Source organism: Ranitomeya variabilis, chromosome 7 (assembly GCF_051348905.1).
Source record: "Ranitomeya variabilis isolate aRanVar5 chromosome 7, aRanVar5.hap1, whole genome shotgun sequence".
Taxonomy (NCBI): Eukaryota; Metazoa; Chordata; class Amphibia; order Anura; family Dendrobatidae; genus Ranitomeya; species Ranitomeya variabilis.
In genome coordinates this window covers 182,058,803-182,077,341 of record NC_135238.1, presented here as the reverse complement: position 1 = coordinate 182,077,341, position 18,539 = coordinate 182,058,803, and the positions used below count along the sequence as shown (strand labels likewise).

The 18,539-nt window shown below is 43.9% G+C and overlaps 1 protein-coding gene across 1 annotated transcript in view; it reads left to right on the top strand.

The window, feature by feature from the left end:
• The window catches only part of LOC143784317 (FAST kinase domain-containing protein 1, mitochondrial-like), a 43,842-nt gene that overhangs the window by 8,306 nt on the left and 16,997 nt on the right, over nucleotides 1-18,539 (top strand). The window contains exons 2-9 of the mRNA XM_077272459.1: nucleotides 3,780-3,862; nucleotides 11,385-11,868; nucleotides 11,943-12,011; nucleotides 12,392-12,517; nucleotides 14,471-14,869; nucleotides 15,104-15,214; nucleotides 16,029-16,160; nucleotides 17,142-17,631. Coding sequence (XP_077128574.1) covers nucleotides 11,534-11,868; nucleotides 11,943-12,011; nucleotides 12,392-12,517; nucleotides 14,471-14,869; nucleotides 15,104-15,214; nucleotides 16,029-16,160; nucleotides 17,142-17,631 — 1,662 coding nt within the window. The 5' untranslated portion in view covers nucleotides 3,780-3,862; nucleotides 11,385-11,533. The remainder of the gene's footprint in view (nucleotides 1-3,779; nucleotides 3,863-11,384; nucleotides 11,869-11,942; nucleotides 12,012-12,391; nucleotides 12,518-14,470; nucleotides 14,870-15,103; nucleotides 15,215-16,028; nucleotides 16,161-17,141; nucleotides 17,632-18,539) is intronic.

The following is an 18,539-nucleotide window of genomic DNA, read 5'->3' as shown; positions in this document are numbered from 1 at the left end:
GCGCAATCCGCACAAAGAAATGACATGCTGCGGAATATAAACCGATGCGTTTCCGCTCGTTTTTTCCGCAGCATGTACACTGCGGAATTCATTTCCCATAGGTTTATATTGTACTGTAAACTCATGGGAAACCACTGCGGACCCACAGCTGCGGAAACGCTGCGGTTCCGCAGCAAAATCCGCAGCGTGTGCACATACCCTTATGATGCCGTTTTTGGTGCGGTTTTGATGCAGTTTTTGGTGCGGTTTTGATGCGGTTTTGATGCAGTTTTTGGTGCGGTTTTGATGCTGTTGTTGGTGGGGTTTTGATACAGTTTTTGGTGCAGTTTTGATGCTGTTGTTGGTGCGGTTTTGATGCAGTTTTTGCTGCAGTTTTGATGCAGTTTTTTGTGGAGTTTTTTCGCGCTTTTGATGCATTTTTTAATTTTTTTTGGTGCGGTTTTTGCGTGTTTTTTGTGCGTTTTTGTATGCATTTTTGAAAGCTAAATAAAGATGTATTATTGAACAAAAAAAAGATTTGTGATGTCATTATTGTCCAACCTCCTCTTTTACATTTGTCCAACCCACACTCAATTACACACAGATAGATAGACATATAGATGATAGATGAAATGGATAGACAGAGCTACATATAGATAGATCTATAGATGCATACATCTATCTATTCCTATATCTATCTATAGATATATCTGGATAGATATATCTATTGATAGATGTATGGATAGTGTAGGGTGCGTGTCCACTGTCCAGATTACATCCAAATTAGCTGCAAATTGGATGCTGCGTACTTGTAGTCCCATCAGATGATGCCTGCACACACCCCAAAAGACCCCCCGCACAGCCCCGCACACACCCGAACAGTCCCGCACACACCCGAACAGTCCCGCAGACCCCGTCCGCACACACATACACGCACACCATCACCGCCCACACACTTCCCTCCTCCCGAACTGCAGCGTTTCTCGGACCCACATCCGCATCTAAACTGCAGCTCTGTTTTACATCTGCGGTTTTGCTGCAGATGTGCCCGACTCAATGAAAGTCTATGGGTACAGAAACGCTGCAGTTTGGCAAAAAAAGAAGTGATATGCTGCTGAAAAAAAAAAGCTGCGTTTCGGTGTGTCTTTTTCCGCAGCATGTGCACAACAAGTCTGCTGCTCCCATAGACTTACATTGGTTGAGCACTACACTGCGGATTTGATGCAACTCTGGGCAGCAAAAAACCCTGCGGATCTGCAATCAAATCCGCAACGTGTGCACAGCCTTAGCATTTAGTGAACCTAGCAAAAAAGCCAAGCAAAAAATAAGTGTGGGATTGCACTTTTTTTGCAATTTCATCGCACTTTGACTTTTTTTTCACATTTTCTGTTACACGACATGGTAAAACCAATGGTGTCGTTCAAAAGTAGAACTTGTCCCGCAAAAGATAAGCCCTCACATGGCCATATTGATGGAAACATTATGGCTCTGGAAAGAAGGGGAGAGATAAACGAAAAAAGCTCCAGGGGTGAAGGGGGTTTAGAAACATGGATATGGACATATCTATGGAAATAGACATAGATATATAGATATATCTGTATGTATCTATCTATCCATCCTATATCTCTGTATCTATCTATCTATCTATCTATCTATCTATCTATCTATCTATAATAATAATTTTTATTTATATAGCGCCAACATATTCCGCAGCGCTTTACAACTTATAGAGGGGACTTGTACAGACAATAGACATTACAGCATAACAGAAATCACAGTTCAAAACAGATACCAGGAGGAATGAGGGCCCTGCTCGCAAGCTTACAAACTATGAGGAAAAGGGGAGACACGAGAGGTGGATGGTAACAATTGCTTTAGTTGTTCGGACCAGCCATAGTGTAAGGCTCGGGTGTTCATGTAAAGCTGCATGAACCAGTTAACTGCCTAAGTATGTAGCAGTACAGACACAGAGGGCTATTAACTGCATAAAGTGTATGAGAACATGATGAGAGGAACCTGATAATGTTTATTTTTATTTATTTTTTTATTTTTTTTAGGCCACACAGGGATAGTTAGGTTAATGCGTTGAGGCGGTAGGCCAGTCTGAACAAATGCGTTTTTAGGGCACGCTTAAAACTGTGGGGATTGGGGATTAATCGTATTAACCTGGGTAGTGCATTCCAAAGAATTGGCGCAGCACGTGTAAAGTCTTGGAGACGGGAATGGGAGGTTCTGATTATTGAGGATGCTAACCTGAGGTCATTAGCGGAGCGGAGGGCACGGGTAGGGTGGTAGACTGAGACCAGAGAGGAGATGTAGGGTGGTGCTGAGCCATGGAGTGCTTTGTGGATGAGGGTAGTAGTTTTGTACTGGATTCTTTAGTGGATGGGTAGCCAGTGTAATGACTGGCACAAGGTAGAGGCATCGGTGTAATGGTTGGTGAGGCATATGATCCTGGCAGCAGCATTCAGGACAGATTGGAGCGGGGAGAGTTTGGTAAGAGGGAGGCCGATTAGTAGAGATTTACAATAGTCCAGACGAGAATGAATAAGTGAGACAATAAGAGTTTTTGCAGAGTCGAAAGTAAAAAAAGGGCGAATTCTAGAAATGTTTTTGAGATGCAGATAGGAAGAGCGAGCCAGTGATCGGATGTGGGGGATGAATGAAAGCTCGGAATCAAGGATGACCCCAAGGCAGCGGGCATGTTGCTTTGGAGTAATGGTGGAACCGCACACGGAGATGGCAATGTCAGGCAAAGGTAGGTTAGTAGAGGGAGAGAACACGAGGAGTTCAGTTTTTGACAGGTTCAGTTTCAGATAGAGGGAGGACATGATGTTAGAGAGAGACATCTGTGTGTAATGGAGTGTGCGTTGGACAAATGTAAAAGAGGAGGTTGGACAGAAATGACATCACAAATCTTTTTGAAGCTAGAGGAGGTTCCTGCTTAGTGGCAGTGCAATGCATCATGGAACTTGTAGTATTAGAGCACAATAACTCAGGAGAAAGGAGGTTGTCGATTAACCCCATGAGAGCTAGATCCAGCACTGAAGATGTGCTGCTACAGCATGATAAAAGGTAATATTGCTAAAATAAAGACAGTGGATGTTTTCAGTAGCACATAATTGCAAGATTTATGAAAAAAAAAAAATTATTGTAGTGGACAACTTATTTAAGTCTGAAGTTCCAGCCTGGACTCACCGGACTCAAGTTAGTCTGCAGTTAGCTATTAGTTATTAGCTATTCGATTTTCATGTATGGCAGTTAGCTATTAGTTATTAGTTAGCTATTCGATTTTCATATATGGCAGTTAGCTATTTGTTATTAGTTAGCTATTCGATTTTCATGTATGGTTAATTATACATAGAGTGGATATTGTTTGGGTAAAATTTTGATCAGGACTTTGAGATGTTTATTTTGACTACTTGTGGTCCTGGGTTATTCACGTAAATAGCTTATGCCGCACATAATCAAACGCACTCAATCGTACGTAAATTCAATTTGAAAACAGGTACCCTTGACCACTAGTATTAAAAATGAACATATCAATGTCCTGAATAATATTTACCAAAAAAATTATCAACTCTGTGTAGTTCAGAAGTTATTCACGTAAATCGCTTATGTCGCGCATAATCAAACACACTCAATCATACGTAAGTTCAATTTGAAAACAGGTACTCTAGACCACTAGTACTCAAAATGACCAGCTCAATGTCCTGAACAATATTTGCCAAAAAAATTATCAACTCTATGTGTAGTTCAGAAGTTATTCACGTAAATCGCTTATTTTTGTATGTTAACAGAACCTTGGAAGAGTTTCACCAGTAACTTGCTAGAACTATCATCAAAATGTACTTCATGGCCAGAATGTTGTCAACTACATCCAGTAAGACATTAATTATTCACAGAATCAGCTTACCTTGAACCACAAGTAGTCAAATGAATCAAGTTCAAGTTCTGCACATAATCTGAAATAAAATATCAGAACTCTGTATAGTTCAGAAGCGAAAAGGAAAAATCACTTATTTCCATGTGTGAAAATAAACATGGTAAAATGTCGTTAATAATGTATTAGGTGTGTTTTCAAAATGTTTTATACCTTGTCAGTAAACAATGCAATCAGTTTGGGAGTTAGGCCGGAGTCACACACAACATATAAAAATACAGTCCGTTTTTGATGGCCGAGATAAGCAGAAAATTTCCTGAACAGTGATCCGTATTCAATGCGAGGATGCAATTTTTTCTCCTACAATTATCCGTGTGCCATCCGTGTGGCATCCGTATGGCGAAATTTTCTCGACGGCTTGCAAAATGGACATAGAATGGTTCCATGGCCTCAAATATTCCTTATAACATATATACAGTCTATATATACACTGTGTTCCAAATTATTATGCAAATAATATTTCCTCATATTTTCTCTAAATTACCTATCTGAATTGCAGTCATTGTTATTTTCCAGTCATCTACTATTCTAGTATAATTGCAATGTTTTGGAAAAAACTGCCTATGAAAACAGTATCTTTTAAAAAAAAAATAAACACTCAAAATGCATGTTCCAAATTATTATGCACAGCAGAGTTTTCAACCTCTTTTTTTTATTTTGAACAAAAAAAGGTCAATTGTGAAGTTATAAGCATTATCAGCTTATTACAAAATGAAATCAAACAGTTTTCAAGTGAAAACTTTATTCTAGGTGATGTTACATTTGCACATAGGACTCCTTGTTCGAAAAAAGCTTCTGAACTCTCTCGTCCATTGAATTTGTCAGTTTTTGGATGGTTTCTGCTTCATTTGTTTTGCATGTGGACAGAATACCCTCCCAGAGCTGTTGCTTAGATGTGAACTGCCTCCCGCCATCATAGACACTCCTTTTGATGATGCTCCAGAGGTTCTCAATGGGGTTGAGGTCAGGGGAAGATGGTGGCCACACCATAAGTTTGTCCTCTTTTATGCCCATAGCAGCCAGAGATGCAGATGTGTTTTTTGCAGCATGAGATGGTGCATTATCATGCATGAAAATGATCTTGCTGCGGTTCTTCCTCTTGAACCATGGCAGGAAGTGTTGTTTTAGAAACTCCACATAGATTATGGAGTTCATCTTTACCCCTTCAGGGATCATAAAGGGGCCGACAATCTCTCTCCCCATGATTCCAGCCCAAAACATTACTCCACCTCCTTGTTGGCACCTTAGCCGTGTTTTCATGGGGTGTCCATCAACCAGCCATCCTCCACTCCATCCATCTGGACCATCGAGCGTTGCGTGGCACTCATCGGTGAACAAAACAGTTTGGAAGTCAGTCTTCGTTTGTTTTAAGTTTCTTTTTATTAGTTTTACACAAATAACAGATAGGTAAATGGTAACATGTGGATTTGAGATACATCAGTATGACATATAACCCAATCTCGGGAAGGCTAGTTCAATAATAACATGTAACATTAGTGATGAACATGTAGATAAACATGTGGATAAACATAAGATTACAGTAAGATGCAATCATTAAGAAAGTTCAGATTTGAAGTCTTGTGACTTCCCGAAGGCTAGATCAGAAACCAAAAACAACTCCACATTAATGCGACATTTAACCAATACACACATACTGTAAATAGAAAGAAAGAAGAGGAGAAAGGGGGTAGGTGATAGATTCACTAGAAGGGGAGGGTTCGGCTTATCGTAAAATAGGTGCAAGGGATTTAGAGGGGGGACATCGACACGTTCATTTCTGGATTAGGAAGAGATCCAAACCTCTAAAGAGATTTCTAATTGTTAATGAGAGCCAAATACTCATCACTAGATCTGAAAGATTTCCAGGGGACCTATGTTGTGTGGAATTTCTCTTGTGAGAAAAAAGTGAAAGCAGAAATTTCTTCTATATAGTATAACTGGTCCACTTTGTTGACCCAATCCGAAATGCTCGGGCAGCTTTTAGTCAACCAGTGGACTGGGATAAGAAGCTTAGCTGCTGATAGAAGGAAAGCCAACAGGGATTTATTTTTATATTTCGAGTTGTCCCCCTTCCAGTTTAAAAAAATGAGTGTCAGGGAGGGTGGATGTAGTAATTTGCATATTTTAGTTATATGTTTTAATACTTCTTTCCAAAAAGTTTGTAGTATTTCACAAGACCACCACATATGCAGAAAAGTACCAACGTCTTTAGTACATCTCCAACAGGTTGGTGAAGAATTAGGATACCAAAGATGAGATAGAGTTGGGGTAGTGTACCATCTAGTGACTATTTTATACGAATTTTCCTGTACTCTTATACAACTAGATGGGCCATGCGAATTTTTGTAAATTTGATCTACCTCCCAGTCCTGAAATTCAGTATCAAGGTCTTTTTCACAGTTATGTATGTAAGCTCTGTGATATATGTGATGCAGTAACCCCTGTAACAGGTAGGGGGCGCTGCATGGTCTCCTTGGAATCTGCACGGAGTTGTATTGAGGCCGTGAGAATTGACCTGCAGTGATGTCAGGATCACGTGACCAGTCCATGTGATCCATTACTGTGGGTGTGGTTACAGGTACATAACGTGACCAGAGTGTGGGTCACATGTTCCTGTGTGGTTCCAGTGTTTGGACCTGAAGGGTCCAAGTGCAAAATCCCTGAGGGAGTTCCTGAGGGCTCGGTGTGTTCCTGTGTTGGAAGCCTGGGAGGAGGCTTCCTGGAAAGCACCTGCTGGCGTGGGAGGTCCTAGTAGGAGGACCGGATCCCGGAGCCGTGCACAGTGGAACTGGGGAAGCTGGAGTCCTTCGGTGAGGTCTGGACTGACTAGTGTGTGCCGGCCAGGCAAGTTGGTGATCCCTGTAAGGCAGCTTACCCGGAGGTGTGGACTGGCGAGGAGTCAGCAGGTGGAGCCGGAGCTCCCGTCAGGTATCGTACAGGCCGTAGTGCTTGTGAAGTCTATGAACTATGTGGTCTCCCTTGGGAACTGGTTAAGGGAGGACCAGCGTGTTAGTGTCCGTGAGGCAAAGCCGTACACTGAAGTGTTAGAAGCTGCAAGTAAATATTACCAGTTGGTGCCTGTTGTGTTTCATGTTATGAACTGTGCGTAACCCGGTTTATGAGGCTTAATAAACCGCATGGACTGCTTTGTTTTATAAACCCGTGCCCGTGTGCTTGAATATCGCGGCCAAGTGAGTGTCCCCCAACACTCTCAGTGAGAGAAACCTTACAATTGGTGGAGAATTTTGGCAACAATCCCGCTAGCACACGTGGAGTTAATTGCTGTGGCAGAGCCACGAAGGTGACAAGCGTCTAGCGGTAACTCGGCGGGGTTACGAAATTGACAAGCGTCTGCTGTGACTCGGCGGGGTCACAAAGGTGACAAGCGGCAGCGGTGGAGCCGTGCAGAGCCATGTGGAGAGTAGCCGTGGTTGCAGCGAGAGGTTCCACAGCAGGCGGAGCTGTAGTGGCTTGTGGTTGGCAGCACCTGGAGGTGCCGGTTGTGTGTGACTGCAGCGGGAGCTGTGGCGGTACCAGCAGGAGCTGGTGAAAGTGACATAGAGAAAAAAAAATAAAAATTTCTTTTTGTGCAGACTCTTAAAAGGCCAGTACAAGCCCAGAGACATTGGGGTGTACTGTGTGAACTGGGGCCTGAGTGCCGTGGGGGAGTCCACGGGGTGTATCCCAGGGAGGGGAGTGTCCCTAATAGTGAGCGGTGGCCCAAACGGGGATGGTTGCCCAAAAGGGGGCGGAGACCCAAAAAGGGGCGGTAACCCGAATAGGGGTAATGGCCCAAAAAGGGGTGGAATCCCGAAGGGGGGCTGAATCTCGAACCGGGGTGGTATCAAAAAGCGGAGCACTTGCCCAGAAAGGGGGCGGAGCCAAAAAAGGGGCGGCAATCAGTGAGGTGTCACGACTGTGTCCTTTTTGGCTGGATGGAAAGTGTGTGCAAGGGTTGATAGACCCGGGGAGAGAAGCGTCTGTGCTGGGAACCCGTCCAGGAGATTCTGTGTCACCTGGCGACACTGAATATCTCCAGGTAGCCACTATCTACATTGTCGCAGCGGAGGTTTCCACATACCATGAGGTGGTTGTAGACCCGATCTTGCCGTATCCTATGGTAATAGGACAAGATTTGGTAGCACTGTGGGAAAAGGCTGAAGTGTTTGTGGATATAATGTGGATGTCAGTTAGTAATGTTGAGAAGGCAGGCCTGACCAGAGGGAAAGGTGCGACTGTCCAACTAACTGACCTGACGTCACCTGAAGTGTGCCACAATACGACTGATAGTGGTCTGCTGGATAAAACACGTGGAGCTGACACCCAGACAGAGAGTGACTTGCAGGGTCATCAGACTGTGGGGTGTGACACAGATTCTGGGGGTGACTGTGACAAATCATGGCCAGTAACAAGCGCATATGCCCTGGTGACAGGTGGAGGACGGGGTCCAGGACCTGTGGTAACGGGTGGAGGACGGGGTCCAGGACCTGTGGTAACAATAATTAATAACAATAATAATAATAATAATAATAATGATAATAATTAGTAACAATAACAATTCAATACAATTAAATGTCATAAGGACTTCAAAAATGGCGTTATTAGACGTAGGCGCCGCGAGCTAAATTTCCAGCGCTTTGCCTTTTGCTGATTCGTCAGACCGCTCGCGGTCAGTGGCCAGTAGGAATCGCTGGGAGAATTTAGTTGTGATTTTTAAGAGTTTTAGACGTGTGTGAAAGAAATACTGCAAAGTTAGAATGCTTTAATAAATAGAAGTGTTGATACTTTATTATTATAAATGAACAAAATGCAAAGAGAATGAAAAAGAAGGAAATCAAATCAGGATTCGGCATCCTTCGAAATCGCATCAAAGAACGTATTCTTCTGTGTACACTCGCACAAAGTCATGGATGATGTAGGATTATAGCCGGGTGTATAAACCATTATACAAAACGGGGGGGGAATGATCATCATTTACATAGGAAGGTTAAAATACAGTCGTTGACTGAAACAGAAACAGCTGTGTAGGAGGCTTAATACTGGGCGAAGAACAGCCGAACTCTATACAAAGGTGAGGTTGTGGAAGACAGTTTCATGTTATAGATCTTTCACCATTAAAGTAGAGAGGAGTGCAGTGGATCCCGGGCGCTGCTGCTACTAAGGTTAATCCTCAGGTATGCTTAAGGGAGGAGTAGGTTCTACGCAAACATTTTTATTTATCCTCTGTTCCGGGATCCACCTCACTGATCTTTCCTTTCCTTGTTGTGTCCTCTTTCCATTTGGTCTGCATACGGCGGATATTGGATAATATCTAACTCTTTACATAGTTGTGCCGCACACAACCTGTTCAGATGAGCGACCAACCCTCTGACTTGCCCTGACTAGTGATGAGCGAATATACTGGTTACTCGAGATTTCTCGAGCACGCTCAGGGGTCCTCTGAGTATTTTTTAGTGCTCAGAGATTTAGTTTTTCGTGCCGCAGCTGAATGATTTACATCTCTTAACCAGCTTGATTACATGTGGGGATTCCCTAGCAACCAGGCAACCCCCACATGTACTTATGCTGGCTAACAGATGTAAATCATTCAGCTGAGGTGAGGAAAACTAAATCTCCGAGCACTAAAAAATACTCGGAGGACCCCCGAGCATGCTCGGGAAATCTCGAGTAACGAGTATATTCGCTCATCACTAGCCCTGACCTGTTGCCCACAGTGTTACACAGGGAGCACCTCTTGTATTTTCTCTCTTCAGGTCTTTCACCATAGGCAGACCGAGCCATGGTCTTCAGCTGAGGACCATAGTTGGATGTGAGACTAGTCTGACTCTTCTTGGTATTTTGCAGCACTGCATCAGGTGATTCGCAGTCGTGGGACCCGTCAATCACCTGCTGTGGCACTTGGACTTTCTGGACTTGGTTTCTCTATTGCTATGGTCCACGGCCGGATCTTTAAAGTATATTATCTCTGAAAAAAATATCACTGGCTGTAATCAGGCAGCCAGGCTCTGATTAATGCTGCCTATTGTTTGGGCAGCATAAATCAAGCGACAGGTTTCTTTTAATGGTAACCCGAAGAAAGCCAGCAAGGATTACTATAAATAAAATGGCTCAGTGCTTTCCTAGCATTCTGTAGGGGTCCCAGTGACTTCACCTCCAGGCAATCGGCATAGGTGACATATCCTAGTTATATACCACCACTGTATAAGGCGGGCTGATTATGATACTAAAGATCACTCTCCTTCTTACTGGGCAGAAGTGTAAGTTTAAGGCTTTAAACATTCCAAAGATATTGCATTATTCCTTCCCATAGCATGCTGGTCTTTGGGGTTCTAGGATCCCTGGCGATCCTGAGGATGGGGCTCTTGATAAAGGGAACGAGGCTTGGCATAGTCCAATCTCGAAATGAGCGGTAGGTGCACATGCTCAACCTCCGCACCATTCATTGTGTATGGGACTGCTGGAAATAGCTGAGTGCTAAGCTTGGTTTATAAGCTCCAGTGTTCTTTTTTGGAGATTTTTTTGGGGTATGAGAAGTTGGGACTCCAGCAGCCAGTAAGGCTACGTTCACATTTGCGTTGTGCGCCGCAGCGTCGGCGCCGCAGCGCACAACGCAAACAAAAACGCGGCAAAACGCACGCTAAAACGCTGCGTTTTGCGCCGCATGCGTCGTTTTTGGCCGCAAGTTGGACGCAAAAAAAATGCAACTTGATGCGTTTCTTGCGTCCAACGCTTGCGGCCATGCGGCGCTAAACGCAGCACAACGCATGTCCATGCGCCCCCATGTTAAATATAGGGGCGCATGACGCATGCGGCGCCGCTGCGGCGCCCGACGCTGCGGCGCTGGCCGCAAATGTGAACGTAGCCTAAGTCAACCCTTATCTTTAGAAGAGGGGACGATTTACTAAACTAGAAATCACCCTTTAAACTCACCATGTAATTACATGGATGAAATGGGTCTGACACGTTCTCCACCCGATCATTCAAAGGGAGGGTAGGGTGCGATCTTCTTTGATGTCCTTATGCCTCAATAGGTTTGTTTTTATCACCAGATGCTAAAAAATGCTCTGGACAAATAACTTTAAGCTTCATATTCTAATATACAGGGGTGCATATGCTGGCATAAATGTCTATTCATATTATTATTTTTATACTATGTGGATAGGTAGATGCTGTCCTGCCGGTTGCATGGCCAGAAGGGTCACCAGACCTTACCCAGATTGACTTGATTTTTATTTGGGAAGTTATAAAAAATGAGGTTTGTTTAAGAAAATCATGCACAATTGATAACATTCAACTATTATTTAAACTGTACACCGACTTCTGCACCCCCTGTATACCAATACCATATAATAAGTATGTTAAAATGCTGATTGTATAATCTGTATGTGGAAAGAACACAGCCTTACATATAAGTTGTGGGTCCACTATTATTATTATTCCTTTTTTATCTCTTCCTTTACAGATGGCTTTAATCAAAGTGTCTTATCATATCTTGAAGTAACAAGATCTTCTCCGGAGAGAGGAATATCCACTTTCTAAGAAGATGTTGGAAGAAAAGACATAGAATATTTTTATTTCTCTAAGGTCCTAAGCCTTTCGTACAGTCCAGACATGTTCTGCTGGAGGAGGGCTTTGCCTCTTTCTCTGCGCTTCTTTCAGATGCGTAGTATCAGTTCGGATCCTCTCCTGGATCAGTTGATGACTAGCACAAACCAATTCCAGATTTTTCAACTCGTTGGCATCCATAAGTCTAAGCTTACAGTACATCATGTGGGTTGCGCCATCAATACATTATGGGAGCTTCAGAAGGGGAAGCCGAGTGCAAACGCAAATCATGAAACCGTCCGAAATCACCCGGAATTTATTGCTCTTCGGATCCTGGCAGAAAATAAAATTGACTTTATGAGCGACACCACCCTGGTGAATACGCTGTATGCCGTTATAAGGTACGAGCCACTTGCTCCATTGCTCGGTCCTTATGTTGCATCTCGTTTACCATTGTTGTATTCTGTATTTCAAGGTTTAATGTGGAAGCGCACGACTCTTTGGTGCAGCAGCTGCTAATGGAAGGCTGGAGAAGACTGGAAAAGTAAGGCTGGTGGAATGTTTGATTACCAATCCCAGCAGCCATTTTGCCATTTAGTTGCCCAGCATTAGCTCTTTGGCTCTTGAGGTTCGTCATGCTGTGTGTTGCCCAAAGGTTTTCCGCATTGTATCCCTCTTCTCCCACTAGTATACACGTCATAGCATTTCATTGTAGCATCGTAAACATGAGACAAGATGCACAGCCAGGACAGTGGAGTCCTGCACTTTTGCAACTGCGGACTGGAAAAACGAAACCTAAAAAGTTAGATCAATAAATAACTTTTTTATAAAGAAATCTTTTGGATTTTATCCTATATAACTGTATGGCGCATTGTTTGTTATTTTGTATTTATATGATTGATTGTATGTTTTTACCTGTTTCAGGTTTGAACCGGAGACGTTGTCGAAATTCTCAGTTTGTTTGGAAAAACTAGATCTGGGCAGCAGTCCGTTAATGGGAAAGGTAGCCAATGCCCTGAACACGGGCCTGGAGAACATACAAAATATTAGGTAAGCGGTCACCAGTATCTAAGACTACTGGAAGTGATTTAAAGGGATCCTGTCAGGTCACAGTGGCTCTCTCAGAGCTGAAATAATTGTCTTCACAGTCCTTATGTTTCCAAAGGTAATTTATTCCTATTTACTTATATCTACTACTTCCCTATTGTAGTATAACCTGATATGTTTGGTGATGGGTCGACTCCAAAGGGGAAAACTCCTCCTCAGGATGTGAGTTATCTCTGACCAGAGGTGTTGTTTTCATAGAACTATCCGGATAGTGAATGAGGGCAATACAAATGTGGAGGATATGCATAACTTTATGCTACAGGAAGGGCATGATTTTATTGCTGGATTATGGCAAGTAAATCATCATGTCAGCAGTTTGCGAGTCCTGAGTGACCTGACAGGTTTCCTTTAAGAAGCTAACGAGGAGTGGTCCCCATTGACCCCTTAAAGTGGACGCATCACTGTCAAACATATCAAGTTATTTTACAGCGGAGAGATAGCACATATAACTAAATATACAATAAATTACCTTTGGAAGCAATAGGACTGTTAAACAGTCATTTTAGTTCCGCCAAAGTCGTGGTAAATACAGCTCATGGGAGCAGCCATCTTGGCTCCGTCAGCTCTGCCTCTGGTGTTCTAATAGGACACGCCCCCAAATTCCAGCCTTGTTGTTATTTTTCTACTGAATCTTGCATATGTATATTTGTTTTAATTTCTTTTTCACCCATGGATTTCTATAGGCAGAGACTGGTGCAACTATCCTTCAATGTCATCACCCCACACACTAACTAATAATAAAAAAAAAATAACAAAAATAAAACATCATTTTTTAAATGTAAGGGTATGTATCCACGTTCAGGAAACGCTGCGTTTTTGACGCAGCGCTGAGCCGCAGCATCAAAAACGCAGCGTCCAGATGTTCCAGCATAGTGGAGGGGATTTAATGAAATCCCGTCTCCACTGTGCATTAAAAAACGCATGCGTTTTTCCTGCGAAAACGCACATGCGGAGCGTTTTTTCAGAACGCAGCATGTTGCTACTATGAGCAAAACACGCAGGAACACCGCAGGTGACCTGCCAGTGACCTCAGGTGCATTTTTGGTCAGGATTTTACCTGCATAAAATCCTGACCAAAGCCTGAAGCAAACCTGACCGTGGACACATACCCTAAGACTTCCATTTACTGTCTGATGTTAAAAATATTACTAATAAATGCGTAAGGCAAAATAGTACTTGTCTACAAAAATAAGACCATATTGACCTGTGGTGACACGCGAATGAAAACAATGAAAAAAAATTCTAGAATGCTGAAAAGGGAAAAAAATGAACGTGCTTAACTGTTTTTTGTTTTTTTTTAAAAAGCCAAATCTGGAAATGCTGTAAAATAACAAAATAAGTATAACTTCCCTGCTGAAGCCAATGCCGATCCCGCGTTACCTCTCTGCTGATACTTAGAGCAGGGAGATTAATTTGATTAACTTGCTATTTGGGCTCGTGCATAAGACGTATTTTCTCAGATGAGTGCTATGTGTAGTTTTCACTTGTAGCGCTCGTAACTATGATATTCAATAGGGCTGTGCACATGTCCAAAATTTATTTAATCTTTTTATCGGACTCTGCGGGAAAAAATGTGGGTTATGTCTGATTTTGACCCATCTGAGTGCAGTATGATGGAGGGGCAGAGACTCTGATTCCAGCGATGTGTCACTTACTGGGCTGCTTGCTGTAGTTTTGATAAAGTTCCTGTTTTCTCTGCTGCAGATCTTGCAGTGCTCTAAATACTGAGCTCTGTATAACCCGGCCCACACCTCTGATTGGCTGCTTTCTGCGTAGGGTGTCAGGATAAGCTCACTGATGGACTCTCAGTTAACTCATTTTGCAAGCCACTCTCTATATCACACACTTCATATGTGCTATAGATCACATTCATGATCCTTTTTAATCCTTTTCCAGATACCTGTCCAGTCTTATGATGAAGACATTCCCGGTCACCTCTAAGCGGTTGCAGCACCGACTGATCAGCAAGGCAGAATCCTTAATGGAGGGGGATAACTACATAGATGTGCACAGCGTGCGCCGGGTCGTCCAGTTTCTGTGCCTTATGAAGTATGACTACCAGCCCCTCTTGGATAAATGCAATCAGATTTTTGTGCGGGACAAGAATAAAATGAGCACGGACACCATGTGCATCGTCAGCGGCCTCTACCGGCAAATGGCTTTCAAGCAGTACGAGTTTCAGGTGATGGCAAAATTGTCTCTGCTCGAAATATCAAACCTATGGAATAATGCGGATCATTTCGGAAAAATATTTTGTGCCTTATTTCCGATGGCTTCTCAAGAGATAAGAAATAGGTGAGTGGGCCCCTTAAAGGGATGTGATGTATCGGCCCCTTAAAGGGATACTACGTATCAGCCCTGAACCAACAGAAAAAATCCCATAATGCAATGATAATACTCAAATAGAACTCGTATTCCCTAATTAGAGGAAGCTCCTGATTATTTTGTAGTCTAATCTAGGAATTCAGTACTGGAAACAATTGCCAAATGTTGGATTTGTAAAGGTTTGAGCTCCTTTGTTCCCTCCAGGCTTGAAGACGACCTTGTCATACTGGCAGGTAAGATCCATCACATCAGTCTGGTGTACGTGCTGGAGACCATGGCGGAGGCCGAGTGCAAGAACCCAATCCTCATTCAGAAGTAAGTGGATTCTCTAAGCCGTGAATGGTTTGGAGCTGGATCCTTCCTGTCCAATCTGATATTGTCCATATTATCACGGTCCGGGTACGGGCTGCACCCCAGCGAGGGTCTGCTGACCCAACTATACATGTGTGAGGCCAGGAGATCCTCGGCCAATTCGGTCCATACCTGGATCATAATATATGGATGTCTGAATCCTGCCATATTTCCATTTACTGTTCAGATGGATGCAAGCTGTTGTTCCCTGTAATCAGCCATTTCAGGCTCTTAGTATTCTCCTCCTAGCAAATAAGTACTGAGAGGTTTTATTTTTTTTTTTGCCTGATCCCTTTGATGTACAGACCGATGAGTCCGATGGTGGATTTCTCCACTCCTCAATGCATGAGCCACCCTACTGAGCATTCATGTCCATGGGGGGAATAGAGTGAGAGCGAGCTGATGGCCAGATGAACGCTTGGCCGACCCTCACGGTATATGGGGCCTTTACAAACCTATGAACCATTTTATATGGTGCACATTCTTGAAGCATCTTTACAGTGGAGCAAGGAGCGTCCACCACTTATTAGAGACTCTGTCGGCCGTTTCCTAACTTATTGATGACACTGGCGCAGTGTGTTGTGTCGTTTTTGCCATCAAAGTTACAAAAACCCATATGTACGTCAGTGGGGCTTGTGGTCCGGGTGAAATTTGTTCTGCCACACACGGCACACTGTGTGGGAGCGTCCCTTCTGGATGAGGACGTGGCACGGCTGTGGATGGAGTCTCGTTATGTTGCTTGATGATGTGTGATCTTTTTGTTTTTCTCTCTGTTCAGGATCTGCTCCGCCATCCAGGACAATCTGGATCATTACCATCGCCTGTATCTATGTAAGCTCACAGATGCCGTGGTTTGCCTGCCCTGCCAAAACTATCAACTGTTTGCGGATCTACAAAAACGTCTAACTGCGTAAGTGCAATTTCCATGCATGTGTGGCGAGTAATCGGGTTAAAGGGACATGTGGACGGCCCTATTAGAATGGCGCTGGGTTTACCATGTGGGTAAGACAAGGTCACTAATAAGAATACAAACATACGACTGGTATACCGTGAGGGCCAGGAGCGGACACAGACAGCAGAGGCCCCTGTGCAAGAACAATATATGGACCATCTGCAGCCGGAGAGCTCCTTATAATGCACAATGCCACCTGGTTTGGGGAAAGCAGTGGCCCCCGGACCTCTCGGGCCCCTGTGCGGCTGCACTGGTTGCACCAATGGTATGTCCGCTACTGGTCAAGGTGACATTGGGGAGTCCTCCAGCGTGCATGCGCACAGTGTAACTGCAGAGGCCTGTGCGCGCTCACCGACCGCGCTCACTGACCTCTCTCCTCTGCTGTGGCTGCTCGCTCCACGGAAAGATGCAGAAGTGTGGCGAGCAAGAAGCGTTAAAGAAAGAAGAGGGAGGAAAATCGCATGGCCGCAGCAGAGAGGAGAGAGATCTGTGAGCGCGTGCGCTGGCTCCTGCTGCTACATTGTGTGCTTTCCCCAAGCGAGCGCTGTCAATCAACACAGGAGGCAAAAAAATATCTTGGCCGTGCCAACAACGGACACCCGGATTTTAACATAAATATGCTCAACAATAATAGTTTATTACTACAAACATATGGGTTGTATAAGGACTATTTTATAAGGCTTATTTTAATTAGTAATTTTGGAGTGACACTCATCACAAAGTGTTTTTTTTTTTGTTTGTTTTTAATAAATACGTGACATTTTTGTTCTATGGACCTTTTATTTTATCTTTTGCCTGGGGAAACCACAAAAATAAAGCCCACATTAATGTGTTTTGAGGGTTTTGGTGGCTTCTTTTTGTTCCCTTTGTCACATGTATAAATGATTTGATTCTGAGATGGTGACTTGTTTTTGGTGCCTGAAATGTCCCTTCCCGTAGCTTTATGAAGACGTCTCATGTCCCATCTATGGTGGTTATGATGACCAGGTCACTGTCGCTGCTGACCCTTACTAGAGTGGATGAAGCCGTCCTTAGAAAGATTGACGACGTCATTCCCCAGTGTGACCTCAGCGACCTGAATAGCATCGCGAACAGCGTCATCCGGTGGTTACAGCCCGCCCAGCTGTCCAGGCAGAATAAATCCGGGATGTATGAGAAACTCCTCCATAAAGTGAGCCGATACGGACTGGAGAGAGTGAAGAATATGGACGACATTGATCATCTGTTGAATGAGCTGACGTACGTGATGAACGGGCAGTGGCTGCAGAATATGCTGATAGACGACATCCTGCTCACCTGCCAGCGCCTGCTGCACCAGGTCACCTGGAGGAACGCACCGTTTCTGGCGCTGGTTATTAGTTACTGTAATACTCTGTGTCCTCCGGTTCTGGACAAGATCGCAGAAGTCACCATGGAGAATGTCACAAAGGTAGAAGCCCCGTGGGTTCAGATTGGAAGGCCAGTCACTGGCCCAAACTAAACATCTGGTGGCCAAAGGTCTATTCAGTGCGTGCACCTGACAGCTGTCTAGGGGCGGCTTAAAGAGCACCAGTCCTGTGTGTTACACTATAGTACCCCCATGTAATAATTATTCTGGGGCATCTTTTCATTGTTGTTCCTCTGTTATTCCTCCAGGAAATCCTTAAAGGGATTCTCTCATCGTGTATCTTTGGTAGCACCCATCTCCCCTGCCTCCCGATTTTTCGCTTGCAATGGGGTAAGGGGACAGGGGACAGTGGTGCGCTCCTAAGGTCCAGATGGCCTGCAGAGGCAGATGTGCATGCTGCTTGTCTGGGAAACTGGACACTTCTGACAAGCTGCAGGAGTGGCTGGTAACCTAAACAATGAGCAGTAAACTATAGAATTAAAACTCCTTCCATTATTGCAAACGGAGAGGATTTTAAAGTAAGAAGTAAATTGTTTTTACAAGCACTTTTGGCCACTATAGATGAGACAATTCCTTTAAATGAAGGATTTGGTGTTACTGTTCTACCAGTCAATACTTGTACTCTTAGGACACAATCAGATGACCGAATAAATTGGACTGTGATCGGACCACAATTCACAGACTGGCCGGCGGCTCTCCCGACCTGAGCGTGACCGCTTCATGTTTTCCTGTACAGCCATCATGCTCAGGTCGGTAGAGCCGCTGGACAGTCTTTGCATTGTGGTCCAATCACAGTCCAATTTATATGGTCGTCTGACTGCGCCCTTAGGTCTCAGACGTCTGGTTTTTTTCATACATGTTCTCAGTGTTTCTCACAGATCATGTACCTATTATAGTCTATGGGGCTGTTTACATGTATGTTTTGCTTTTTTGCAGTGCCTGCAAAAAAC